The sequence below is a fragment of the Felis catus genome, chromosome C1 (genome assembly GCF_018350175.1).
Source record: "Felis catus isolate Fca126 chromosome C1, F.catus_Fca126_mat1.0, whole genome shotgun sequence".
NCBI lineage: Eukaryota > Metazoa > Chordata > Mammalia > Carnivora > Felidae > Felis > Felis catus.
In genome coordinates, this window is record NC_058375.1 from 212,760,481 (window position 1) to 212,774,268 (window position 13,788).

At 40.4% G+C, this 13,788-nt stretch overlaps 1 protein-coding gene across 1 annotated transcript in view; it reads left to right on the forward strand.

Annotated features, from left to right (window-relative positions):
* Positions 1-13,788, forward strand: part of CAB39 (calcium binding protein 39) — an 88,522-nt gene that overhangs the window by 26,909 nt on the left and 47,825 nt on the right. Inside the window, exon 2 of the mRNA XM_023259793.2 lies at positions 10,338-10,493. Coding sequence (XP_023115561.1) covers positions 10,380-10,493 — 114 coding nt within the window. The 5' untranslated portion in view covers positions 10,338-10,379. The remainder of the gene's footprint in view (positions 1-10,337; positions 10,494-13,788) is intronic.

The window sequence follows — 13,788 nt, forward strand, 5'->3', positions numbered from 1 at the left end:
TATACGTACAGTGGAATATTATTCAGCCATAAAAAAGAATGAAATCTTGCCACTTGCAACAATATGGATGGAGCTAGAGAGTATAATGCTAAAGCAAAATGCTTAAGCCAGTCAGAGAAAGACAAATACCATATGATTTTACCCGTATGTGGAATTTAAGAAACAAAACAATTGAACAAAGGGGAAAGGAGAGAAAAACCAAAAACCAGACCCTTAACTATACAAACTGGTGGTTACCAGAGAGGAGGTTGGTGGGGGGATGGGGGTAATTAGGCAAAGGAGATTAAGAGTACACTTGATGAGCAGTGAGTAATACATGAAATTGTTGAATTGCTATCTTGTACACCTAATATAACACTGCATGTTAACTACACTTGAATTAAGGAAAGAAATGTTTTGGAGAGCCTGTCTGGCTCAGTTGGTTAAGCATCCAACTTCAGCTCAGGTCATAATCTTGCAGTTCGTGAATTCCAGCCCCATATCAGGCTCTGTGCTGATTAGCTCAGAGCCTGGAGCTGCTTCTGATTCTGTGTCTCCCTCTCTCTCTGCCCCTCCCCTACTGGCCCTCTGTCTCTGTCTCCCAAAAATAAATAAACATGAAAAAAAAAGTGTCTGTAGACATTGGATTAGAGAATATACATCACAGTATAATGCACAAGTGATCAGTGCTGTTAAGTTCATTCTAGTTTAATGTTGAAGAAGCAATCCATGCAAAAAAAGTTGTGTGAATCAAAACAAGATAGTTCTACAGTTGTATCACCATCTTGGGAGCCCAGCAGTATTCCATGTTGGTTAATTATACCTTAATCCGTCACACTTTAATCAGAATTTTGCCATGTTTATATGGTAAATTAGAGTTCCTCAGTAAGTAGGGGTCCAGCTTTGTGCATAGCAACAGGTAAATTATAGGGACTTTCCTAGGATTTCCTGCTCACTTAACCTCCCAAACTATTTAGGTGGTGGCCCCTAACCCCTTTCAGGCTGGGTTTCAAATTAAAACTTTTTAGTTAACTCCTGGTTGTTTATGTATCAGTCATTTCTGTGGCCTTATTTGTTTTTGTCTTGAGAAGTGTTATTTTGGTTCCCTGTCAATAAATTTATCTGGAGTCTTGTACAAAGCATGTAACATGATGGGTAATACTCAGTTGGCCACCACAGGGCCTCCTGACTCTTTGGGAGTGATACATATATAAATAACAACAGCACAGCATCATCCGGATTTTAAAAGCTTAGAGTGTGAGAAGGGTGGGGACCTCCACTGTGGGATCTTCCTGGGGCGACTGGCATTTATCTGTGGTAGGGGGAGGGGCCAGGTTTTGGGCAAGTAGAGAAGTAACTGTGCTCCCAAGGAGGGGCTGCCCATGGTGTTATCGCTGTAGTTTTCCAAGGATTATTTCAAGGAAGGACACTGCATGTCAGCTTTTGAAGTCATTGCCCATGTACTTACTCTCTGTGAATGTTCCTCCTCCTCCTAGCTGCCTTCAACAGGAAAGTTTACTTATTGAACTGCAGGGGACAAAATGAACACGTGTAGATGGGAACAGTGCAGTAAGAGAGCTCTGAGGCTCTGTAAAGGAGAATGTGTTGTTTTTAAGTCAGAAACATGGATTAAGGTGGTCGTCTGCAGTTAACACATACGTTTTGGATGTTTTGGCAAATAAGAGGGGAAAAGCAAAGCACAGTAGACAGGTAGTTCTTCAGAATAGGAACTTTTCCTTATTACTCATCTTTTTAAAATTATGAAAATGTTCAAGCATATACAAATAGGCTGTAGTATAATGAATCTCCTGTTTCAACAGTGATTAATACTTGGCTAGCCTTGTTTTCTCTATCTGCCCCCCCCCACCACCACCTTACTCTTAGCGAATATTTTAAAGGAAATCTCAAATCACTCAAACTTTGGTATGTGTGTCTAACTGAGGATATTTTTTCCTATCTACTCTTGTCTGCTGTACACAAACAAGATGAGCCTGGGACATGTTGGTTAGACTGTCTACTATAGTCCAGTATGATACCTGACAGAATCAACAGTGATTCCTTAATTATGTCCAGTGTATAATTTTTCTGATTGCCAATATATCATTTTTAAAAGTTGGTTTATTTGAATCAGGGTCCAGAGAAGGTCCATATATTTGACGATGTCTTGTGAGTGTCTCACTATTTAATATTCTCTGCTTCTCACCTCACCCTGCCTTATGCTCTTTAATCTGTTGGAGAAAACCAGTTATTTGACTTGTCCCTTGTTCTGGGCTTGACTTACTGCTTCCTAGTGATGTTGTTTAACTTGTTCCTTTACGCTGGTGGCTCTAGAAACTTGGTTAGATTCAGATTTTTTGTTTCTAGTAGGGGAAAGGAAATCAAATTTTTATAGATGGAACTTTGTATTTCCTATTGCATTATGTCATGAGACAGATTGATGTCTGGTTGTCCTATTTTTAGCAATATATGAGTGTTTTCCAAGTTGTCAGCTCCAGTGTATCCATTATGAAGTTCTCCCTCACCCTTCCGCTTGTGATTTTAATGGCCATTGATGTTTGTTGCCTAGATCCATTATTTCATAAGGATTACAAAATGGTAATTTTCAATTTTTCTTCCTACGTTTAGTACGTTTATGTGAATCTTCTATAAAGAACTTTTCCTTGCCACCTATTTGGTTACCCTCAAATACAGGCTATATAGAAGATAAATGCACTGTTCCCTTCATTTACCAGTTTTGAGGGTATTGTGGTGGTGTTCTCACAGGCTCTAAGGTGACTACTAAATTTTCTTCTTTAGTACCATAATTTTCATAGGTTTTAATGCTTTACTTCTATTAATTATATGTACTTATATTACTATTAAATATATACGCAAAGGTTCAATTTGTGTGCCAATTCATTGTAGTCATTTTCCCTTTTTATGCCCCAATTGTATCATCTTTGGCCTGTGGAAGCCTACTCAGATTGGCTCCCGTGTCTTTTTTTGTATGAACCCATTCATTCATCTTTGCTTTCTGAAGTAACTAACATGTCCCAGGCTCCTCTTGTGTATTTCCTGCTCCTTCATGGAGACCTGATTCCTCTATGAGAAATGATCTTGTATTAATTTTTTTTTTTTTAATTTTAGAGAGCGTAAGTGAGGGAAAAAGGGCGGGGGGGGGGAGAGAGAGAAACTTAAGCAGGCTCTATTCTCACTGCAGAGCCCAATGTGGGGCTCGATCCCACAACCCCAGGATCATGACCTGAGCTGAAATCAAGAGTTTCTGGGTATACAGCAATGAATGAGTGAAACCAGTGAAGTCCTTGTTTTCATAGGACTTATTTTAACAGAAAGGAGCAGATAAACATATGTCAGTTTATGGTGATAAGTACTGGAAGAGCAATGAAGCAAGATAAGGAGATGAGAGTAGGGGAGAGGTGCTATTTTGGAAACAGTGGTCTGGGAAGGCCCTATTCATACGGTGTCATTTGAGTAGAAGTGTGGGTAAAATGAGGGAGAGAGCCACAGGGATTTGAGCCGAAAGCTCTCCTTAGACAGCGTGGGGAATGTACATAGGCCTGGCCCAGGAATTCAAGCCAGGGAGTGTAGCTAACGTCTGGGGTGTAAGAGACAAGAATAGAAAGGCGTGGATCACGATGAACCTTATATGCCTTGGTCAGGAGTTTGGATTTTATTCTGAGTGAAATGGGAAGTCATCGGGGGAAGTATTGAACAGAGAAGCGACAGTGCTTTATAAACTGTGAGTGCATGAGAGATCATACAAATAATTTAAATACTATTACAACTACAACCCTCTGGTTTACCATCTAGGCTATAAAAGAGTATCAGTTTGACTCCTGAATAGTACCCAGTTTTGAACACTGTTGGCCCCTGCAAGGTATATTAATTGCAAAACACACTCCAAAGTCTTGTATCTCTTGGACACTTAATTTTGGTTTTGATATAGTTAATGATGATCTGTGTATGTATTTGGTGGCTTTGGTAATTAACCAAAGGTCCAAATGCTTCTTAAAGCTATTCATGGTTTATTTTAATGGAGGTAAGTTATTGCATCTTATTTACAGCTAAGAAGGGCCTGTAGCCTTCTCATCCAAAAGCAGAATCAAAACTTGGAAGATGCAGGTTTAAAAAGACGAATAAGATCACTCATTTTTATATTGCTGTCCAATCTGTGTAGATACCTTTTTTTTTTTTTTACCCATTTTTCATTCTAGAAATGGTCACGAATCAGATTTTATTTATTTTGAAAATTTTTTTTAAATGTTTGTTTATTTTGGGGGGGGGGGGTGGTGTAGACACAGAATCCAAAGCAGGCTCCAGGCTCTGAGCTGTCAGCACAGAGCCTGACGCAGGGTTCAAACTCATGAACTGCGAGATCATGACCCGAGCCCAAGTCAGACACTTAACCAACTAAGCCACCCAGGCACCCCACAAATCAGATGTTAGGAGAAACAAAAAACCCCGCATAACTATCCTTTATTACTATTTATTCAAATTTTACCATATGCAGATGCTGTGCTAATAAGCATGTTCAAACATATAATTTAATTCTTGTGCTAAGTTGTAAGGTAAGCTATTTTTCTCATTTTAGAGATGTGGAAAAGGGTCTCAGAAAAGTCTAAGCTAAGGCATGAGGCAGTCAGGATCTGAACCCAGGTTATCTTTAAAGCTGTGTAATTATGCAAGCTGGTGCAGCCACTTTAGAAAACAGTGTGGAGTTTCCTCAAAAAATTAGAACCAACTACCCTACGACCCAGCAATAGCACTAATAGGAATTTATCCAAGGGATACAGGAGTGCTGGTTCATAGGGGCACGTGTACCCCAATGTTTATAGCAGCACTTTCAACAATAGCCAAAGTATGGAAAGAGCCTAAATATCCATCAGCTGATAAATGGATAAAGAAGATGTGGTTTATATATACAAGGGAATACTACTTGGCAGTGAGAAAGAATGAAATCATGCCATTTGCAGCAACATGGATGGAACTGGAAGGTACTATGCTGAGTGAAATAAGTCAGAGAAGGACGGATATCGTATGTTCTCAATTCATATGTGGATCTTGAGAAACTTAACAGAAGACCATGGGGGAAAGGAAGGGGGAAAAAAAGTTACAACAAAGAGGGAGGGAGGCAAACCGTAAGAGACTCTTGAATACAGAGAACAAACTGAGGGTGAATGTAGGGGTGGGGGAGAGGGGAAAATGAGTGATGGGCATTGAGGAGGGCACTTGTTGTTGGGATGAGCACTGGGCATTGTAGGTAAGCAGTGAACCACGGGAATCTACCCCAAAACCAAGAGCACACTTTACACACTATATGTTAGCCAATTTGACAATAAATTATGTTAAAAAATTAAAAAAAAAATAAAGCTGTGTAATTAACCACTGTGCTTTATATATTTGCCCCACACTACTATATGGATAGTCTGGCATGTTTTAGATATTGAGTAGTAATTTGAAGTAAGTAACACTAACTGTAGAAGCAGGAGGTGAGGTCTCAGAGCCAGCTGTCTAAAAATGGGTTAAATGTGCAGTACATTCCACACTTCTCACGACTGCTTGATTTACCTTAGCAGCCATGTGTGCAAGTCTTATTGTATGTGGGACTATTTGTCAATTTTCAGTTTTTGCATTTGACCACCAAGTTTATGAGTCAGATCTAACAGTATGTTAGTATAGAATCCCATTAACTCAGCTGTCTAGGAATGTGTTGTCATTCAGCAGCTTCTCATTATTGTCTCTGAACACATACACCCACATCCATACACACCAGAATGCTGTCTTCTGTAGAGCAGGTGCCCTTGATGCCTTTAGCTTGTGGCATATTGTGAGTGCATAGTTGGTATTTAAATGAATGGATGTCCTAATCAGTGGCTTATGGACCATTTGACTCCTTTTCGGTATTTGTCAGTACACAGGTGAATAGAGTTAGCTACAGTTAGGAGGGTGTCCGCACAAGCCAAAACAGATTGCCTAAGAAGGGCAGTGCCCAGCAGTGCTAACTCTAATTATGTTAGACTTTTATTTTCTAGGTGTTCTGTATGTTCTCCAGCACTTTCTTGGGGGTGGAACATTGTACTTTTCAGAGCATTCACATAGCAGAACAGTGATGTGCAGTTTTTGTTCTTTGTAAGAAATTAAGTGACCGTTTCTAGTATCATCTGGTCTCTGTTTGAAGAAGAGAGTAGACTCCCAGTACGAACGACCACAGACATGGAGCAAGTAATAAAAAGGAGAATGTACGACAGACTGTTAATACCTGTTGTCTCTATAGGCTTTGCAGGTGATTTTCACTGTCTGCCTTGTGTAGTGCTTCAGTGTTTGCATTTTGCTAATGAATAACGTAACCATTTCTTAAAAACTAGAAGTTTGACTCTCTGTGGCTGACATAGATGCAGAAGTAGATAGAAAGACTTTCATTATTCTGATCCCTAGCCGAACCCCACACCCCCAAGAATATATAGAATCTAGCTGAAGGCTATGCTTATGTGAACAACAGCACAGAAATTGTTTTTGGTTTTGTTTTTTTGTTGTTGTTATTTGTGTGTGTGTGTGTGTGTGTGTGTGTGTGTGTGTGTGTGTGAGAGAGAGAGAGAGAGAGAGAGAGAGAGAGATTGATTGATTTGTGGTCCCAATCATTGTGTGAACGAGATTTCCCAAAACATCCCCTAAAAGTGATATATTGGCCCCATTGACAACCACTGCCCTATGTGGAGAATAGTGAAGATCTACATTTGGTGTCTGTAGGATAGAGATTTAGAAAGTAGAATTGACCGAAACTGTGAATTGATCACATATGGAAGAGTTAACAAGTGGAAAGAATGGTATGATGACTGGGTTTTGTGATTGGGTGAACCATGGATTCATTCACTGTGAAGGGGAACTTAGAAACAGGACTTGGGGTGAGGTTTGAGTTGCCTGGAGGACATTTATAGAGAATAGTAGTTGGAAATGTAGTCCATTTGGTTGGAGCAGGAAATGGGTTTCAGGTTATTGAAACCATGGGTAGGTGAGATCAATCAGAGAATACAGAGTAAGAACACAGCTGAGGGTGGAACCCTGAAGGACATCAACATTGGAGTAGAGATGAGTCACTGAATTAAATGCAGAAAGAAAGAGCATTCAGAGAGAAAGGAAAACAACAACTAAGGGAGAGCAGTGCATAGAAGCTAAGGGGTATGCAGTGCTACATGTTCACATAGATTCCTTTCGTGCAGCTTTAACACTAAAGCAATTCCATAAATGTTAATTTTAATACGAAACTAGTATGTTTAATTATTTCCCACCCTACCCTTCCCCCAGTCCCTCAAAATTTCAAGCTAAATTTCCCCTCCAAGTCTTCTTTATCTTTGGGATTCAAGCATATACCGCTGTTTGTTTACCATCAGGAGCAAGCTTATCTCCACTTTGAGATTTGTAGGTGTGGGTTTCCACAGCCCTCTTTAGAATCCTAACAGTGGTCGGTTTTCTCCCAATCGCAATAATAATTTAGACTCAGTCCAAAGAACCCTGCTGAGGTGTATTATGAGCCAAAAACATACATACACATATATATGTTTTTTTTTTTGAGGGACAGAGTAAATTTGTATTTGAAAGCTAAATGAATTTTTCAATTGTAATATATATTTTTGTCTATCTCTTTCATGATCTCCAGTTTTGTCCAAAACATAGTTTAGGCAGTTTTAAAACAGTATTAAGAAATACTTTGAACATACACAAAAGCTGAGTAACAATAAAAATCCATATATCCACCATCTAGATTTAAAAATTAAGATTCTTACCATATTTGCAAATGTGGCACTCGGGCTTGGTAGCAGTTGGCATCTTCTGGGAACAGAAAGGACCTCAGTGTGGCTGGACCTCTATGATAAAGGTCGGGATGCTAGGCCATGAGTTGGAGATGGGCAAAGCCTAGGAGGGCCATGGTAGGAATTTGTATTTTATTATAAGGGCCGTGAAGAGTTATCGAAGGGCCTTCGCCAGTGGGCTCTTGTTACTGGTCCCTAAAACTCCCTCAGATATTTGTAATGAAATACTGCTGATGATAAAGGAGGAAGAAGGAAAACAGGAAAGATAGGTAGATTGTTATGGTGAAAGGTGTCTCTTAACCATGTTAATGCTTGTTTAACCATTGCTGCTTCCAGCCTGGTTATGTCCATACTCTTGGGATTGTCAGTTCCAAAACTCAGACATATGCCTGTGTGTTTCACGTCCTTCAAGGATCTTGCTGAGGAGTGTCCACTTCTTGTTTTTAGTACAGGAAATACTAACTGTATTTCCTCAAAGCACAGTCTTACTAGTGTATATGTTCTGCAAAATCTTGGCTGCATAGTATACTAATTAAAAAAGGAATTTAATTAGTATACTAATTAAAAAAGGAATATTGTGTCATGCTTCCTTTTTCCCTCACAGAAGCACTTTATATGTGTTATCTTCACCAGCTGTACTCTTTCTGCTATGACGAGTATTTGGTTTATGGTAGAACCTTTTAAAACCCCCTTTGCCCTGGAAAGTCACTTCTTCCACCATTGAGCCCAAGCTGAAAATATCTCTGTTGCATAGCACCATAACACTTCCTGCAAAATACCATTAAACTCTTCCCACCCTCCACCCAACATTGACTTGTAGCATCGTTGCTATTATTTGCAGAGTATAAATAGGAAAGATTGCATTTTCAGAGGATTTACTGTGATTCTGAGTCCACTGTGTTCATGGAAAAGCATCTGCATTACTCCCTACCCCCTCAAACAGCAAAAGGTTAAAGAGAAAGTAATGGAAAAGAGTGACCATGATTTATGTACCATCTAGCCAGGTAATCAGATAATATAACAGCCACTTGGGATAACTCACCTATAAAATCCAAACTTCTTATCATAGAAAAGATATTTAGAAACGAATGTATTCATCTTTGGTTTTTGAAAACCTGTGTTTGAGGACATATCTCTTTTGTTAATGGAGATGTGGTTTTAATGCGATCAAAGAAGGATTTACAATCTGGTAGGAAGTGAGCTACATAGGTGATATTTAGGTGTAAAGATTGGTCAGGACAGATCATATCAAAACATGTCAAGAATTAACATACATGTTCATGATTTAATTGTAGGCTTAACATTGACCTTCATTTGCATGCTGTTTCCCCCTATATGTTTATTTGTAAACAGGTCACTGTATCTCAAACCCTGGAGAAAAAAACATTTAAATACTTTATTCAAATAAAGTCTTAGGCAAAGCTCAAAAGAAGTGTTAATGATGCCATGCAGTGGAGATATTTTATGTTCACATGTGGGAAAAAAAGTTATCTTTTGGTATCTCCATGAGGTCGTTTAATGTCTGTGAATATAGCTTCTTTCCATTTAGTAAAAGAAATTGTAAGTTCTGACTGGTTCCCGAGTTACTTTCCATTGTTTGTCTTGTTAACTTTGTTTTTTCATGGTGACTTCTAGTGGATGTCCTCCTTTTACGTGATATAATATTGTGGTTTATGTGGTTGGAATGTTGTTTTCTGCTGCCCATAAAAAATTAAGAACTTCCAGAAGTTCATTACCCCAAGGGTTTTATCCAGTGAGTTCCTTCACAGGAGATAGTCCTATCCAGGCAGAAAGAGTAGATGATGAAACTGTCACATAAGGGACTTGAGGATCCGCTGGGAGATTTGCCCAAGGCTCTGTCCAAGATTCTCCAACTCAGAGACCCTGACTGACTGAAGAGAAGGTGGTGGGTGCCCCCGGGGTGCTTAGGAGGAAACAGCATGAACACAGGCCAGGGCATATCTGGAGAGACCTAGATAGTGAGCCTGTTGCTAGTGCTGTTTGGCTAAGCTCCTTACCTAGCTTTTTGCCTCAGTTTCCTCAACCGTAAGAGATCCCTGTTAATTAGAGGTACCGTGTGGTAATTAAGGACACTTTGGATTGAGACAGACCTGAGCTGGTTTTACTGCTTGGTACCTTGAGCCAGTTTCTTGACCTCATTAAAGTTCACCTGTAAATGGGAGTAATAATGTCCCTCGGGGAATTGTTTGAAAAGATCCCATAAGATGATGAATTAAAATGCTTAGCGTGGGGCCTGGCAGTACGAGTTGCCCTGCTCACCAGCACCAGCATGTTCCTCCTCAAATGGGTGGTTAGGGGAGCAGGTGATAAAAAAGGTGTTTCGAGAGGTACGAAACATTCTGTAATTCTGAGATCTCTCTGCATTATCATTTCCTGTGTATATTTGTAGGTTTCCTCGTTCCTACTCACTTTGCAAGTCTTGTAAAATGACTCTCTCAGACAGTGGGTTTCTTCCCAGATTAGGGTTTAGAAAGTATGTCTTCTGTCGACCTCACTTCTTCTCACTTGTGCCTTGTGCTGTGCCCCCAGGTGAAGCAGGCAGAGCGCAGCGAGGCGTCGGTCGCTGCCGCCATGCCGTTCCCATTTGGGAAGTCTCACAAATCCCCAGCAGACATTGTGAAGAACCTCAAGGAGAGCATGGCTGTTCTGGAAAAGCAAGACATTTCTGACAAAAAAGCAGAAAAGGTATGCATTTGGTTTTATGTTATATTTTCCATCTTTTGATTAGGAGCAAATGTAAGACAGATTATGAAGTGATTTTAAAAGATCAGTAAATCCCAATTTGGGTTTATTTGGGGTTTTAAAATAGAGTCCTCAAATGGCATTTGCTGCTGCCTAAACACCACATACTTTCTTCCAGACTGCCATCCAACAGATTGCTTTCTCACTTTTCTCTCAGTTTTTCATTTCAGGTTCTCAAATTTATTTAATTTGGTGGGGAGGGGTGTTCATTATTGAAGGGGTTTATCTGATCAGTGTTTCCACCTGTGGTCTTCTTGGAGCAGCATCTCTCCCAGTTTCCTTTCTGTGTTCCTTGTATCCATGACAAGTGTCTCCCTCTGTCCAGTCACCATAGTCCAAAACCTGGCTTTTATCCTGATCTGCCTCCTTCCCCCCCTTTTTTTTTTATGTTTATTTATTTTTGAGAGAGAGACAGAGACAGAGCACGAGCCGGATATGGGCAGAGAGAGAGGGAGACACAGAATCTGAAGCAGGATCCAGGCTCTGAGCTGTCAGCACAGAGTCCGATGTGGTACTTGAACTCACAGACCATGAGATCGTGACCTGAGCCGAAGTCAGATAAACCAACTGAGTCACCCAGGCACCCCTTCTCCTCCTTTAAAATGTCATCTTCGTGAAATACTGTGAATCCTACTTCCTAAGGGATTAGGAATTGATCCTGACTGCCATTCCCACTTGATGAAGATCCTCATGACCTCTCTTATGGACCTTAGCAGTAGCCTCCTTAATGCTCTTTCTAAAATATCTCCCCTGCTTTAAACCTTCAGTGCAGACTCCTCGCATAGCACACAAGACCCTTCATGACCTGGTCTCTGCTTTTCTAGGCGATTTTCAACCCTTCTCCCCACTATTCTGTGAGCTCTAGCAATCTCAGCTTGCCTCTGTCCACTAGAGCAACTAAAGCAAATGATCAGCTATACCATTTTTAATGCCTTTGTCTTGTCCACCCCCTTGGATTTTCACCTCAGCCCCCATTCATCTTTCAGAACCACCCCATACCTCTCTTTTTCCTAGATGGCTTCCCCAGAATACTCCCTTTGCTTCCTCATGCTTGCCCCCTAAAACAGATCTCTACCTTTTGGTCACCTCCTTTGGAAATGCCAGCACTGCCTCCATCTTTGAACATGATTTTATTTGTGTTGTATTTTTTCTCTCCTATTAGAACATGAGCTCTTTGACTCCAGTGTTATTTCTGGCCCACCTATGCCCTCCACAGTACCTGTCTACCATGGGCTGGATACCTGCTGTCTCTTGAATGAGTATTTGACTAGAATGACCTCTTCCACCCTATTGTTTATTTTAGGAGGTTGTTTCCTCTCTTGGGTTGAATAGTAGACTGCTTAACTACTACCATCTTTTTAAGATGTGGTTTACCTGTGTTCCTATAAAAAAACGAAGTTCACACCCATGGGATTAAGATTTGTTACAGGCTATTGAGTTAATCTATCTTTCTGTCATTGGAAGCAATCTAGGAGTGCCTGGGTGGCTCAGTCAGTTAAGCATCTGACTTGGGCTCAAGTCATGATCTCATGGTTCATGAGTTTGAGCCCTGCATTGGGCTCTGTGCTGTCAGTGCAGAGCCTGCTTCAGATCCTCTGTCTCCCTCTGTCTCTCTCAACCCTTGCCCCCACCCCCAAATAAATATTTAAAACCAAAGAAGCAATCTAAAATTAGTAAAATTTTTTTATAATTCAACTTTAGATCTTTCATGGAAATTCTAGACAGTTTCTTGCATTCCCATTGTAAGATAATAGATAAATGTTTATGATATGATAAAACTTTTTAAAAAATTCGGGTGTAACAGATGATAGCTAGATTTTCATGTTTGTGTTTGCATTCACTCTGATGTCATATGTTCCTTGGTTGAAGTTATAAAGTCTGGCCTTATACAGATGTATGGGTGGAAAAAGGAGGTGTGTTTTAATAGCCTTTCAGATAATTCTGAATATTTTTTGGTAGCCACACATTCAACAATTGATAGTTCCTTGGGGCACCTGGGTGGCCTAGTTGGTTAAGCTTACGATTCTTGGTTTCATCTCAGATCATGATCTCACGGTTTCATGAGTTCAAGCCCCACCTCAGGCTCTGAACTGGCAGCACAGAGCCTGCTTGGGATTCTCTCTCTCCCTCTGTCTCTTCCCCTCCCCCACACGTGCTGTCTCTGTCTCTCTCAAAATAAATAAACAAAAATCTTTAATAAAAAAGGAAAAAAACCCAATTGCTAGCTCCTTGATTGTAATAGAATCTGAAAGTATATAAATAAACTTTTCATACTCTGCATTTTGAAAAGATTTTTTTTTTTTTGAGAGAGGGTGCAAGTGAGCAAGGGGCAGAGAGAGGGAGAATTCCAGGAGAGAAAGAGAGAGGGGGGAGTGGGAGACAGAAGCAGGGCTCACCCTAAGCGGGGTTTGAGCTCACCGGAAGCAGGGGTCATGCTCACCCACTGTGGGACTCGAACTCAGGAACCGTGGGATCATGACCTAAGCCGAAGTCAGATGTTTGACTGAGCCACCCAGGCACCCTGAAAAGATCTTTTATCCATGCATGATTTTGTAACGTGCATTGATCATTTAGAAAGTGTTGGATCACTGATGTATACACATCTTCCAAATATTGACACATTATACAATTTCAAAAATTCACATTTTTAAGTATTACCACTAATCCCATCAGAAAAGTCTGGAAGTACTGGAAAGTGGTCAGACTTATGCATGTTGTATTCAGATTTCAGAATTCAAATTGGGCAGCAGATACTATAGGTGTTTTCCTTAAAGTGACAAGCTTTCACTTCATTCATTTTTGAGAAAATGTCTGCCAAATATCTAAGCCTGAATGATTTGTCAGTTTTTCTTTCACGTTAAAATGATGTTCCATTAAAAAAGTGGCTTATTCAGCTTGTAGCTCTGTCATACAATTACTTTTCCTTAAGACAACCCATTTAGTTTATTTATTTATTTATTTATTTATTTTCCAACGTTTTTTATTTATTTTTGGGACAGAGAGAGACAGAGCATGAACGGGGGAGGGGCAGAGAGAGAGGGAGACACAGAATCGGAAACAGGCTCCAGGCTCCGAGCCATCAGCCCAGAGCCTGACGCGGGGCTCGAACTCACGGATCGCGCGATCGTGACCTGGCTGAAGTCGGACGCTCAACCGACTGCGCCACCCAGGCGCCCCATAACCCATTTACTTTAATAAGGGGCAGAAGGTGTTTTACGTATACTCCCTGTATTTATCA